General features: G+C 37.6%; 1 protein-coding gene across 1 annotated transcript in view; it reads right to left on the bottom strand.

Annotated features, from left to right (window-relative positions):
• GYRA (DNA GYRASE A) overlaps positions 1–705 on the bottom strand; it is a 77,802-nt gene extending 77,097 nt beyond the window's left edge. Inside the window, exon 1 of the mRNA XM_088209585.1 lies at positions 138–705. Within this exon, the coding sequence (XP_088065711.1) occupies positions 138–568 (431 nt within the window). The 5' untranslated portion in view covers positions 569–705. The remainder of the gene's footprint in view (positions 1–137) is intronic.
• Positions 706–14,662: the final 13,957 nt, after the last annotated feature.

Genomic DNA, 14,662 nt, shown 5'->3' with positions numbered 1-14,662 from the left:
TAAACAAGCCCTGGACTTTTTAGATGGAATACATCTTCCTTCAAACCAAAAAAAAAATTCTGAACCACGGAAGACAATGACATATTAAAAGTTTCAAAAGAAACAACAAGAACAACAACAAAAACGAAATTACTCACAGTATCCTCCTGTGCACCGGCTTCAACCCATCCCTGACATCAGGCAAAGCCCGTCCGAGCAGTACAGAGAGCGCATAAGCCATGTACGACTCTGTAGCCTCCTTGTGGAGTTCCGCGGGCACAATCCGGCCGCCATTGCCAGCATCTTTGAGCACCTGAGTTAAGCTGCCATTTCCCCCTCCCTCCTGCCCCTGACCGTCTACATTCTCCTTGGGAGAGTCATCCCTGCGCCTTGCGCAAAGTGGACGGACAGGGCGACGGGCATGAACGGAGAGTAACCGGAGACCCGAGAGTTTGCGGGGGAATCTGGAGAACTGGGTAGGAGTGAGGTTTTGGCGGAGCAAAGATGAAGAGAAACGCAGGGCGGAAGAGAGAGACATAAGTGGGTTTTGGTTGGAGATTGCTGTGGTAGGATAACCCAACGGACTCATGCCATAAAGGGGAGACAGAGGATGAAAAGGATTGTGAGTCTGCAAGTTTTTCTTGTTCAAAAGTAAGGAATTTTTGGATAATTGCTAAAACCCTAAAGGGTTTTTGGAAATGAGTGATTGGGCGCCAAAAACTGGTTTACAATATTTGTAGTATTTATACCTCATCTTTTTATAATACAATCAATAGTTTTGTTTAATTATAAATCTTTAGTTAGTTTTAATACATGGATGAGGGTAAAATAAGAGTAAATTTAAAACTTTTATCTTATCCTTCTTAATATTAATAAATAAATTTCTCTGTAAAATGATAAGATATTAGTTAAATTTTATTTATTATACGATAAATGAATATATTTTGAAAATTTTAAAAAAATTATTTTATATTATATAAACTACATCTATTTTGTATCGATATTAAATATGATAATGAGTTATTAATATATGATAAATATAGTCTTTATATTAAAATAGAGGATCTAGTTATATTTTTATAGAATCTTATATCATTTTTTTTTTAATTTTCTACAAGTAATTACTCTTATTATAATAATTTATTTACATTTTATATTTATTTTATATAAATTAATAGAGACATGTTTGGTTCATGGTTTCATTAATATAGCATATAGATTATTTATTAACTTTAGTATGTAAATTGATTAATCCCACATATTTTTATAAATAATATATCATATTTTTAGGTTTGCTTTAAAAAAAAAAAAAAAATCAACAAGCTAAAGTATATGTAAATAATAGGTTGTTGCTTCTTAAAATGCATTTGATCAAGATGATTTGAAAGTAAATTACCTTCTCATCTCTTATATGTTACAAAATATTTAATAGCAGATAGGAAATTGAGGGTAGACCTGATAGGGTTAGACACGGGGGACTTTGATGTAATCTTAGGAATGGATTGGCTAGCGGCGTATCACGCCACCATAGACTGCTTTAACAAAAAGATTGTATTTAATCATCCCAACGATGAGCCATTTACAAGTTAATAAAATTATTCAGTACTGATTTCCCCTAATTGCAAGTTTTCTTAATTCCCAGTGCCTTAATCTTGTATTTTCTCTAACTAGGTAAACCCAAGAAAGAAGTTTGTATCCGAGAGATTCCAGTAGTCCGAAACTTTCCATACGTATTTCCGGATGAATTGTCCGGTCTACCAGCGGACAGAGAGGTCGAGTTCACCATAGACTTACAGCCAGGAACCCAGCCCATCTCGGTAGCTCATTACCAAATGAGCCGCATCGAGATGGAAGAACTAAGGAAACAGATCACTGAGCTACAAGACAGTGGTTTCATTAGACACAGCGTTTCCCCATGGGGTGGCGGGGTTATTTTTGCAAGGAAGGGAGATGGAACGTTGAGACTGTGCATTGATTACAGAAGGATAAACAAGGTAACAATTAATAACAAATACCCTCTTCCCCGGATTGATGACCTTTTCGATCAGTTGCAGGGTGCACAGGTCTTTTCTAAAATAGATCTACGATCAGGTTACCATCAGGTAAAGGTGAGAGCAGAAGACATCCCCAAGACGGCATTCCGAACCAGGTACGGACACTATGAGTTCCTGGTTATGCCGTTCGGGCTAACCAATGCCCCGGCTATCTTTATGGATCTAATGAACAGGATCTTCAGAGAGTTCTTGAATCAATTTGTCATCGTGTTCATCGATGATATCTTAGTCTACTCAAAAAGTAGAGAAGAACATGCTCATCATCTTGCCAAAGTCCTACAGGTACTCAAGGAAAAGAAGTTGTATGCAAAGTTGAGCAAGTTTGGATTTTGGCTCGAACAAACCGCCTTCCTAGGACATGTTATATCGAAGGAAGGGGTGTCAGTGAACCAAGCGGTACTTAGTTGGGAAAGGCTGACAACAGTTAAGGAGATTCGCAGTTTCCTAGGGATGGCGGGTTACTACCGCCGGTTTGTTGAAGGGTTCTCTAGTCTAGCAGCTCCTCTAACCCGACTCACAAAGAAGAATGCAAAGTTTGAATGGAATGAGAACTGCGAAAGGAGTTTTTCAGAATTGAAGAAGCGACTGACTACTGCACCCGTGCTGGCTCTACCGAGTGGATCAGGAGGGTATACAGTTTATAGTGATGCCTCCTATCTGGGCCTGGGTTGTGTCCTGATGTAGCATGGAAATGTTATAGTATATGGGTCTAGACAGTTAAAGAATCATGAGAAGAACTATCCTACCCATGACTTGGAGCTTGCCGCAATCATACACGCCTTGAAAACCTGGCGCCATTATTTGTATGGAGAGACCTTTCAGATCTACACCAATCATAAGAGTTTGAAGCACATCTTCACTCAGAAGGATCTCAACATGCGTCAGAGAAGGTGGATGGAACTCCTCAAGGACTATGATTGTGACATCCTATACCATCCAGGTAAGGGCAACGTAGTAGCCGATGCCCTCAGCAGGAAAAGTGCAGGCACCCTAGCCCATTTGATGGTTTCAGAATGCAGGTCCATTGGGGCCACGCAGCAGGTTCGACTGCGAGATCTGAAGAGGGCCACGTGTTTGGGCCACCTAGCAGTCCAACCCGAGTTAATCCAAAGAATAAAGGAAGTCCAGTCAGTCGACCCCGCCCTAGTAACCCGCAAGAAGGATACAGAACAGGGAGTGAGCTCAGAATTCCAGATCTCTGCCGACGGATTGATTCGTTTCAAGGACAGAGTGTGTGTCCCCGACGACAGTGAGTTAAAAAGAGACATAATGACAGAGTCTTATAGTTTAAGGTTTGCTATGCATCTAGGAAGTACAAATATGTACCAAACTATGCGACCTCGGTTATGGTGGAATGAGATGAAGAGAGATATAGCCGACTTTGTATCTAAGTGCTTGGTATGTCAGCAGGTCAAAGCAGAACATCAACGCCTAGGTGGGTTACTTCAGCCTTTACCGATTCCAGAGTGGAAGTGGGAACACATCACCATGGACTTCGTATCAGGACTACCCAAGGCACGATCGGGACATGATGCTATATGGGTAATTGTTGACCGACTCACTAAGTCTTCCCACTTCCTGGCCATCAGAATGACTGATTCTTTGGACAAGTTGGCAAGAATATATATCCGGGAGATAATCAGACTGCATGGAGTCCCAGTAACAGTGGTATCCGATAGGGATCCCAGATTCACTTCTCGGTTTTGGAATAGTTTCCAGCAAGCTATGGGAACAAAGCTGTCTCTTAGTACAGCCTTCCACCCCCAAACTGATGGACAATCAGAGAGGACAATTCGTACGCTTGAGGATATGCTCCGAGCTTGTGTCCTTGACTCCGGGAGTCATTGGGACGACCATCTACCCCTGATAGAGTTTGCCTACAACAACAGCTACCAAGCAAGCATCGGCATGGCCCCATACGAGGCGCTATACGGGCGTCCGTGCAGGTCAACGATTTGTTGGGAGGAAGTGGCCGATAGAAGATTGTTTGGCCCGGATTTGGTAGAAGAGACCACGTCCAAGATAGTTAAAATTAAGAAGAACATTCAGACAGCTCAGAGTAGGCAGAAGAGTTATGCTGATACCCGGAGGAGAGACCTAGTTTTTGAGAAAGGCGAGCGGGTGTTTCTTAAGGTCACCCCCTTCAAGGGAATTAGTAGGTTTGGCAGGAGGGAAAAATTAAACCCCAGATATATTGGACCCCTTTGAAATCTTAGACAAGATTGGTGCCACTGCCTACAGACTTGCACTGCCTCCGGAGCTCTCCCGGGTTCATAATTTGTTTCACGTATCCATGCTACGTAAGTACAACCCGGACCTTTCTCATGTCTTGGCTCATGAACCGCTTCCACTCCAAGAGGATTTGTCTTATGAAGAAGTACCGGTCGGTATCACGGATCGAGAGAACAGAATACTCCGCAACCGGGAAATATCATTTGTAAAAGTCGTGTGGCGGAACCACACGCCCAGGGAGGCTACTTGGGAACTGGAATCAGAATTTAGGGCCCAATATCCCTATCTGTTCGATCAAGAGTAATGAGGCAAATTTGGGGACCAAATTTCTTTAAGGGGGGGAGAGTTGTAACGCCCGGAAATTTGAAAAAAAAAATTATTATTTTAATTAGGTTTTAAAAAAAACGCCACGTCAGCAGCCACGTCAGCAGACCCAGTCAGCAGTCCCGACCAACCAGGACCTGCCACGTGGTAAAACCACGTCGACCGGGGACGGGCCATGTTGGCGATCCGCGTACGCGCGATCGGACGGCCCAGATCAAGCGTGCGTACGGACGGCCCAGATGCAATCACACGGACGGTCCAGATTCAATCAAAAACGGACGGCCCATATTAAATCAAAATGGACGGCTGAGATCAAAAGGCAAAAGGGTATAAATAGAACCCCCACACCTGACCACAAAAACCCTAGCCGCCTGCCCTCGCCGGAGAAGACGAACCAGACGCCGGCCGCCGCCACTCGTCGCCGCACCGGGGAGATTTTCGACCGCCGATCGAGGTAAATTTCATACCCCCGACTCGTTTTTCCACGCTGATTTCCCCTGTGGCCAAATCGGAGCTAAAATCCCAGCCAAACGGCCGGAAAACACGGCCGAAACCCAGCGGCACTGCCGCTCCCCTCCTCGGTTTTTGCCTCCGATGAGGCCCTTCCCAGCCTCCCTTTGATGCAATTTTTATATCACCGTGATCACCATTCTTTTCTCTACAGGTTGATCGGAGCCGAATCACCAAAACACGAACCTCACCGGAGAGCCGCCGCACCCGAGAGCGCCGCCGCCGGTAAGCTTCGGTTTTTCGTAATTTTTTGGCCCCCCGAGGGCCCTAGGGTTGTTTTATCGCAAGGACCGATGCAAGTGTGGCCGAATTCGGCCGGAAACGGCCGAAAATGGCCAAACCGAGGCGAATCGCCGTCGCCGGAGCACGGCGGAGCCGTCGTGTCGGAATTGCGATATTGGCCAAAAAGGGGCCCTGGGCCTAATTTGAGATTTTTTGGAACACGTGCAGGTACCGGTAGTGCGTTTTAATTCTCCGGAAAAAATTCAGGGAAAATTAGGGACAGCCTGTAGGCGCACTGTGAAGCCGTGTTCGGACCCCGAAACGAGTAAGGACCTCTCACTCTATTTCCTATCACGGTATTAAAGTTCAATAAAATTTAAAATTTTAAGAGTTCATTTACACACAAAAAAATTTACCAAGATTTATTTAAATGTTTTAAAACAAGACCCTGAGTGTTCTTGTCCATTTTTTTCTCAAATATTTGATGTGTTATAAACTATTTTTCTAATAATGAAACTCTTTTTAATCCTAAGCATATGAGTTGACCAACAAGTTTGTAGAAATAAATTAAGGTAATTATAAAATAATATTAAATACAAAATAAAATAATTAAATATCAAATTCAGATCAATGTAATTGACTATCAAAAAAATAATAATTAATTATTATGATATTATATATAACAACTGTCCAGCTTAATCATCTAAGATACGGTAGAATTTTACTATCAAGAGTTTAAAGATATGGATGTGGAAAAGAGTTAATAGCATTAAATTAAAGCCAAGAAATTTATATACACGACCTACCATTTTCTTGTCTTTTTTTTTTTTTTTTTATTAAATATATATATCTACATATCTACATATTTACACACACGCACGCATATACGCATACATCATGTATCTTTCTTTTAAGAAATCCTAGTAAATAAAATAAGATTTTGCATGCATTAAGTCGATGCATACTATATAAATATAAGTGTTTTGGTTTACAAAAATTGTTGATGTGATTTGATTATTTTAAATATTATAAATTTTTTTTTACAGTATTTTATACATATTAGAATTTATAACTTAATACTATTTCGTAATTAAAATTAACTTTTTTTACGATAAAATGAAATTGAAAATACAAGAGATCATTATTTGAACTTGTCTCTTGTTTTGTATCATACCATGTTTGGTTAAATTAAAATTAGGGTATGAAATAAGAGGAAGTGATGAATTTGTGCAGCTTGGGAAATGTGATCGCTGAAGATTATGTGAGGACTGAAAACTGCAACGGAAGTATTTTCTTAAGTTGGTTTCGAAAAACTAACAAAAAAGACAATCACTATATCACGTGTTAAGTTTTTTTTATTAAATATTTACTTGTTAAATCTTATAAAATATATCAAATTTTTCTGGGTGTAATTTTGGTTTGTGTGTTACAGGCTAGTACAAGTTCTGGTTTGGAATTGCCGAATAAGGCTGCTGCTCAGGTTTATAATGATTGTAATATAACAACAGAAAAATGTTTGGATAGGTAGAATTGGGACAGGGGCACAGCAGCGGGGAAGATAATACGACGGCGTTTTCGGCAGGCAGAAGCCCGTGGATTTCTCCAGTCTCACACCCTTCCTTCACGGTGGAACTTTAACACCTTCCTCTCATTCCTGCAACTATAAATTTTAATCTTCTGGGCATTTTGATTTTTTACATATTAACTAATTCATGTGTTTATTTATATATTTATATAATTTTCTCTTTTTTTTTTTGAAAAGAAATTTAGATTCTACAGTTATGGTTTTTATAACTTTACATCCCTGAAGTTTATAAATTACTTTGTATATATTATTTATTTATTTAATTGATTAATCTTAATACTAATTTGATAAATCTCAACTTTTTCTAAAATTTAAGTTAATCTTTTATACTAAGTTAATCGAGTTTTAAATCTTTCACATAAATAACGAACTAAAAAAATTATTTTCGCATGACAATATTATTAATTGTGCCTGCAAAATTTATAATATTTAAACACACTTATCATCGAATTTTTGTTTAATGTATAGTTTTTACATTTTATAATAAGATGTATTAAATATTAGAGATGATACTTTTAATTCTAATTTGCGTGAGCATTCACTGCAATTTCTTTTATAAGATGGTAAATTTGCGGAAAGATAAGATGGTTGAGGACAGGTTCAAATTTAACTTGTTAAAACCTATTCAAATTAGACTCGGTATATTATATATACACCCTACAATATATAAATATAATTATATTTATAAAGTTATAAATATAATAACAATATATAAATATACTATAATAACTAGGTCAGATACCAATATAAGAGAACATTAATTTAGTTGGTTTGATGAAAATATTTTAAAAATTAGAAAACGAATGAAGCACCATAATATCAACTAAAATGTATATAATAATTAAAATCGAACAAACTAAATCTATTAGGTTAATTTAGTTAATGATTGAAAATTTTAAAATAAATTAATAAAATTTTATAAACATATTAATTAAAAAAATATAATCATATATTAAATCGGTATATATATAATTATTAATATCAAGAAAATCAATATATATATATATATAATTATTAATTTAATATCAATACAATTATTAATTAAAAAAATAAAAAGTTTACCCAGTTTTTAGACTGGTTAAATTTTCAAATTTTGAAATTAAAATCAATTTAATATCAATATAATTTTTTTTTTTTCATTTTTAATCAATTTAATTCAAAAAACCGAATTGGTCTCCTTAATTAATTATGTTTGTTCGATTTATTCAGTTTATATTAATTTAAATTTACATAACTTATAAATTTAATATAATCTAAAATATATAAAAATTATAAATTTATTGAAATTCGAGAGAGTTCAAATTTATACTTTATAATGACAGATTAAGTTCTCTATGTTAAATCCCTTCTATTGCAATTCCTAACCAATTCATTTACATCAATCCCTTCCCTAAATTCATTAGATATGTCACCATTTCCGTATTAATTTAAATTGTGCGTGTGTGTGTGTAACGGCCCCAGAAATTTAAAATGAAATGTGTATTAAAAATATCAAATGCGGAAGCGAAGTCAAAATTTCGATTAACATCCCTTACACTAAAACAAAAAACGTGCTCACAAAATATAAAAGATCAAACTACCTAAATGAGAAACTTGAAAGTAAAATCTACGAATATGACTATGGAGTCTTTAGACGTCCCATTCGTCGTCCTCCTGCGGAACGGGCTCGGGAACAATGTCTTCCTGATCTGAAATGATTAAATAAGGAATGAGCTACACTAGCCCAGTAAGGACATCACGATATCCCACCGTCACGGAGGTAAAGTTGGGTAGAAAACACAAAAAGACCAATAGAGCATAATTTACAACAAATTCTTTTATCAATAATAAATCCTTTACGATGGTAATCCACTTACCTCGGTGAAATTCATAAAACAGTATACGAAAGCAATAACATTATCATCATCGTAAAATCATATATAAACTGTATAACATAATACTTATCACGCCTTTTGTAATTCAATCATTACACAACATATTTTCCTCTTTTACCAGCCCACTAGTATCCATGGGGATCCATAGGGGTCCCGCTACCCGTTAACCCTTAACACTTGAAATTAGATTCCATGGCCGTCCCCATACCCCGTCCGGTATGGGCGCCAAAACTATAAACTTCATTACCCCGTCCAGTATGAGGGTGAAACGGGCCGTCCCCATACCCCGTCCGGTATGAGCGCCAAAACACATAAGATCTCCATACCCCGTCCGGTATGGGAGACCACAATTTCGGTAGGGTTCCCTACGGACCCGGTCCGTCCACCATCTCCCAGGACATCTAGTCAGGCTGACCACATTATACAATTACCCATTTACATAATCTTTCATTCTCTTTTTTCCTCAGTCAACATCATCAATCTACAAACAAACAAGCAAAAGGGTAATTTATGCCAAACAGACAACATACAGCATCAATATCCTAGTCATTCAATCCATAATCAATAAAACAGTAAAATATGCACACGAAATTATAAAATGAAAACATCAAACCTCACACTGCATTTAAAACTGTAAAACATGCCAAATAACAGTTAACTGACAAACACACTAGACTCGGGCTCCATTAGCGACCTTAAGCAATTTCACACATTCGTTGATTCATGAAATACTATTTTATCATTTATTGAACTTTAATACCGTGATAGGAAATAGAGTGAGAGGTCCTTACTCGTTTCGGGGTCCGAACACGGCTTCACAGTGCGCCTACAGGCTGTCCCTAATTTTTCCTGAATTTTTTCCGGAGAATTAAAACGCACTACCGGTACCTGCACGTGTTCCAAAAAATCTCAAATTAGGCCCAGGGCCCCTTTTGGCCAATATCGCAATTCCGACACGACGGCTCCGCCGTGCTCCAGCGACGGCGCCGCCGCATTCGCCTCGGTTTGGTCGTTTTCGGCCGTTTCCGGCCGAATTCGGCCACACTTGCATCGGTCCTTGCGATAAAACAACCCTAGGGCCCTCGGGGGGCCAAAAAATTACGAAAAACTGAAGCTTACCGGCGGTGGTGCTCTCAGGTGCGGCGGCTCTCTGGCGTGGTTCGTGTTTTGGTGATTTGGCTCCGATCAACCTGTAGAGAAAAGAATGGTGATCACGGTGATATAAAAATTGTATCAAACAGAGGCAGGAAAGGGCCTCATCGGAGGTAAAAATCGAGGAGGGGCGCGGCAGTGCCGCTGGGTTTCGGCCGTGTTTTTCGGCCGTTTGGCCGGGTGTTTGGCTCCGATTTTGCCACAGGGGAACTCAGCATTGAAAAATGAGCCAGGAGTATGAAATTTACCTCGATCGGCGGTCGAAAAACTCCCTGGTGCGGCGGCGGGTGACGGCGGCTGTCTTCTCCGGGGTCTGGTTCGTCTTCTCCGGCGAGGGGTGGCGGCTAGGGTTTTTGTGGTCAGGTGTGGGGGTTTATTTATACCCTTTGCCTTTTAATCATAGCCGTCCATCTTGATTTAATCTGGGTCGTTTGATCGCGATTTGATTTAGATTAAATCTGGGCCGTCCATCGCAATTAAATCGGGACCGTCCGTGCGCACGCTTGATCTGGGCCATCCGTGCGCGCGGGGACGCATCTGGGCCGTCTGATCGCGCGCACGTGGATCGCCCACGTGGCCCGTTTCCGGGTCGGCGTGGCCTTGCCATGCGGCAGGTCCTGGTTGGCCAAGGCTGCTGACTGGGCCGCTGACGTGGCTGCTGACGTGGCGCTGACGGAGCACAATTTTTTAAATTGCGTTTTGACCCCCGGTTTCTGAATTTCTTTTCAAAAATACCCCCAGAATCTAAATTTTCACCCATTTTTTCCAAAATCAATTTCAATTAAATTCAAATAATATTTTTACCCAATTTTATCATTATTAATATTTTTATATTCACAAAAATTAATTTAAATTAAATTACATCGAAAAAAAATAAACAAAAATAAAAAAAATAAAATAGAAAAAAATCATTTTGGGTGTTACAAAATATAACGGCCCCGGAAATAAAAATGAAGATGTATGTATTAAAAATTCTAAGTGCGGAAGCGAAATAAATATTCTGATTAACATCTTTTACATAATAACCAAAAACGTATTCAACGTATGAAAGAATAAGCTAATTAAAGGAAATACTCGAAATGAAAACTATAAATCGAACTATAAAATCTTTAGGCGTCTAACTCGTCGTCTTCCTTCGGAATAGGCTAGGGAACCACGTCTTCCTTATCTTAAATGGTTAAGTAATGAATGAGTTACACTAGCCCAGTAAGGACATCACACTATCTCACTGTCAAAGAAGTAAAAGTTGGTAAAAAAAAAAACGACTAATAGAGCATAACTTATAACAAACTCATTTATTAAAAATAAAAATATTTACTGTCCACTTACCTCAGTGAGATTCATGAAAATAACATATGAAAACAATAACATTATAACCATCATAAAATTATATACACTTTGTAATATAATACATGTTATACTTTTGCACTTCAATAATCAGACAACAATTCTCCTCTTTTACCAGCCTGCACTAATCCATGCGGATCCATAGGGGGTTCCTGCTACACGTGAACTATTAACATTAATTACTTAATTTCAGGGTCGTCCCTATACCCCGTCCGGTATGGGCGCCTAAAAATCATGAACCTCAATACCCCGTCCGGTATGAGGGTGAAACGGGCCGTCTCCATACCTCGTCTGGTATGGGCGCCAAAATACATAAAGTCTCTATACTCCGTCCGATATGAGATACCACGTTCCCGGTAGGGTTTCCTACGGACCCGGTCCGTCCACCATCTCCAAAGATATCTAATTAGGCTGTCGACATTATCCATTTATCAATTCACATACATTTTTCTGTTTTTCTTGGTCTCAATTATCCAATCATACACAAACACGTAAACCAATAATGAACACCAAACAAAACAACACAACATCGGGTTCGCCATAATTCAAACCATAATAAAAGAAACCATGATTCATGCATACGAAACCATAAAATAAACACATCAGATACCATACTGTATTTAAAACTATAAAATAGATCAAACAATAACTGATCGAAAAATACACCAGATTCGGGCTCTATTAGCAACCTTAAGCAATTATATACATCCATTAATTCATAAAATACCGTTTTATCATTTATTGAGCTTTAATACCGTGATAGGAAATAGAGTGAGAGATCCTTACTTGTTTTAGGGTCTGAAATCGACTTTACACTGCGCTTACGGGCAGTTCCTAGATTCCCTGAATTTTTTTCCAGGAACTGAAACACACAACCAGTACTTGCACGTGTCCCCCAAAAAACTCCAAATCAGACTCAGGGCACTTTCGGCCAATATTAAAATTCCGACACGACGGCTCCACCGCCCGCAAAGGCAATCCGCCTTGGGTTGGCCGTTTTTGGCCAAACTTGCATTAGTTCATGCGATTAAACAACCCTAGGGCCCTTGGTAGGCCAAAAAATTACGAAAAACTGAGACTTACCGGCGGCGAAGCTCTCGGGTACGGCGGCTTCTCCGGCGCGAGTTGTGATTTGATGTTTTGCTCTGATTAACCTGTAGAGAAAAGGACGGTGATCACAGTGGTGTAAAAATTACATCGAACGGGAACCGAAAAGGGCCTCATCGGAGACAAAAATCGAAGGAAGCCGCAGCGGCGCCGCTGGACTTCGGCGATGTTTTTCGGCCGATTGGCCGGTGGTTTGGCTCTGATTTGGCCATAAGCGAATTCAGAATCGAAAAACGAGCTAAGAGGAGAAAATTTACCTCGTTTGGCTGTCAGAAAATCATCCGGTGTGGCGGCGAGTGGCGGTGGCCGGCTCCTCCGATGACTAGTTCTTCTTCTCCGGCGAGGGTACTGACGGCTAGGATTTGGGGTTGGGTGTGGGTGATGTTATTTATAATCTTCCCTTTTTAATCTCAGCCGTCCAATCACGATTAAAATGGGAATAAATATGGATCGTCCATCGCGATGCGATCTGGACCGTCTGTGCGTGATTCAATCTGGGCCGTACGTGCGCATGAGATCTGGGCTTTCCGTGTGCGTGAGATTTGGACCGTTCGATCGCGTGCACGCAGATCGCCCACGTGGCTCCGTCTTGCGTGGCCTCCCGCATCAGCTTCCTTCCCACGCGGCATATTCTGGTTGGCCGGAGCTGCTGACTGGACTGCTGACATGACACAACTTTTCTAAATTGTGTTTTGACCCCCAGTTTTCGATTTTCTTTTTAAAAACACCCACAGAATTCAAATTTTCACTCGTTTTTTCCAAAATCAATTTCAATTAAATTCCAAAAATAATTTTACCCTATATTATTATTATTATTATTATTTTTATTTCTATTAAATTAAAACGTTATAAATCAAATATAACAATTAAAATATGTTAAATAATAAAAAATACAATTTTTGGGTGTTACACAAAAACTCTTATATACACAAATGAGCAACCTTAACCTGTTTTTTTAATTGTCACTTTTAGTAAAACTCAAGTCACGTTAACACATGAATGACAACTAAAAAAATGTTAGTAATTGTATGAACTTAAGCATTACAATAAAATATAGTTAATATTAAGATTTTAAACGTTACATGATTGTTATAAAATATTTAATTCATAAAGTTGTTGCTATCATTTAAATATATATAATGAAGAACTATTTGAAAATATGAGTGCTTTACCCAACTTATTTTGGTATAAAATAAATAAATTTCAAGTAGTTAATTGGTAATTAATTAAAAATAATTATCCAATAATTATTATTAATTAAATTATTAGCAATTATATAATGTGCTCTTAAAAGTTAATAAAGCTATTAGTGTGAATATTGGGTCAAATGCTACTTGCAATATTATTGTGGTTATCTTTGTGTCAATGAGATAATGATCAAATCTATATATCAATGTAAATATCTAATAGCATTAATCAAATACGTGAGAATTGCATGCTGTTGAAATATAATGAATAACTTATAATAGTTGTTTGGTAAAAATCTATATGTTCATATTTCTTAGTTGATTGAGAAGTCATTTAATAAAAAAAATAATAATAATAATAACATAAGAGATAATATTCTAAAATAACTTTTCTACATGAAAGATAGATCACTTTTTGTAATTAAATTTAGCTGTAAAATTTGTTTAGAATTGAAGAAAAAATTGAAAAAGGTGAATATGAGTGAAGATGAGAAGATAAACATAGAAAACGGTAAGTTAAATGAATGAAAAAATAATAATAAAAATAGTAAAAAATATAAAAATAAGCGAAAGAGGATAAAAGAATCAAGAAGAAGAGAAAACACACATACAAGAGAGAAAATGAAATTAAAAAGAGTTTACATAAGTAAATATTATTTACAAAATAAAAAATATTAAGTGAAACATACAACAAATATCATAATTTTTTTGACACGAGGATAAATCGTATTATTGCATGGAAAAGACGAATTTTTTGCTTTATCATTTCTTACATAGTACATTTATAGTATGTTAGTGTTGTTCATTTTGTATACGAGTAATTAGATTATACATGTGTAAAATCGATAAGACAAACAAAATTTTTATATTAAAATATCATATATCTTAACGTTATAGATTATAAAATACTGTTTGTCTTAAATTTTTTTTAGACCATAATCTAGTATTTAAAATAAATTTTTTATTGAGAAATATTTATATATCTATTGTATTTTAATAAATATATTATTTTATTTTAAATTGAGTATTAATCTTAAATTTAAAAGTGTTTTCTTTCATTTAAACTTTCATTTTCAGAAGAACTTTTAA

The sequence above is a fragment of the Carica papaya genome, chromosome 8 (genome assembly GCF_054855325.1).
Source record: "Carica papaya isolate Zhongbai chromosome 8, ASM5485532v1, whole genome shotgun sequence".
Taxonomy (NCBI): Eukaryota; Viridiplantae; Streptophyta; class Magnoliopsida; order Brassicales; family Caricaceae; genus Carica; species Carica papaya.
This window is presented reverse-complemented; position numbering and strand designations above follow the sequence as displayed.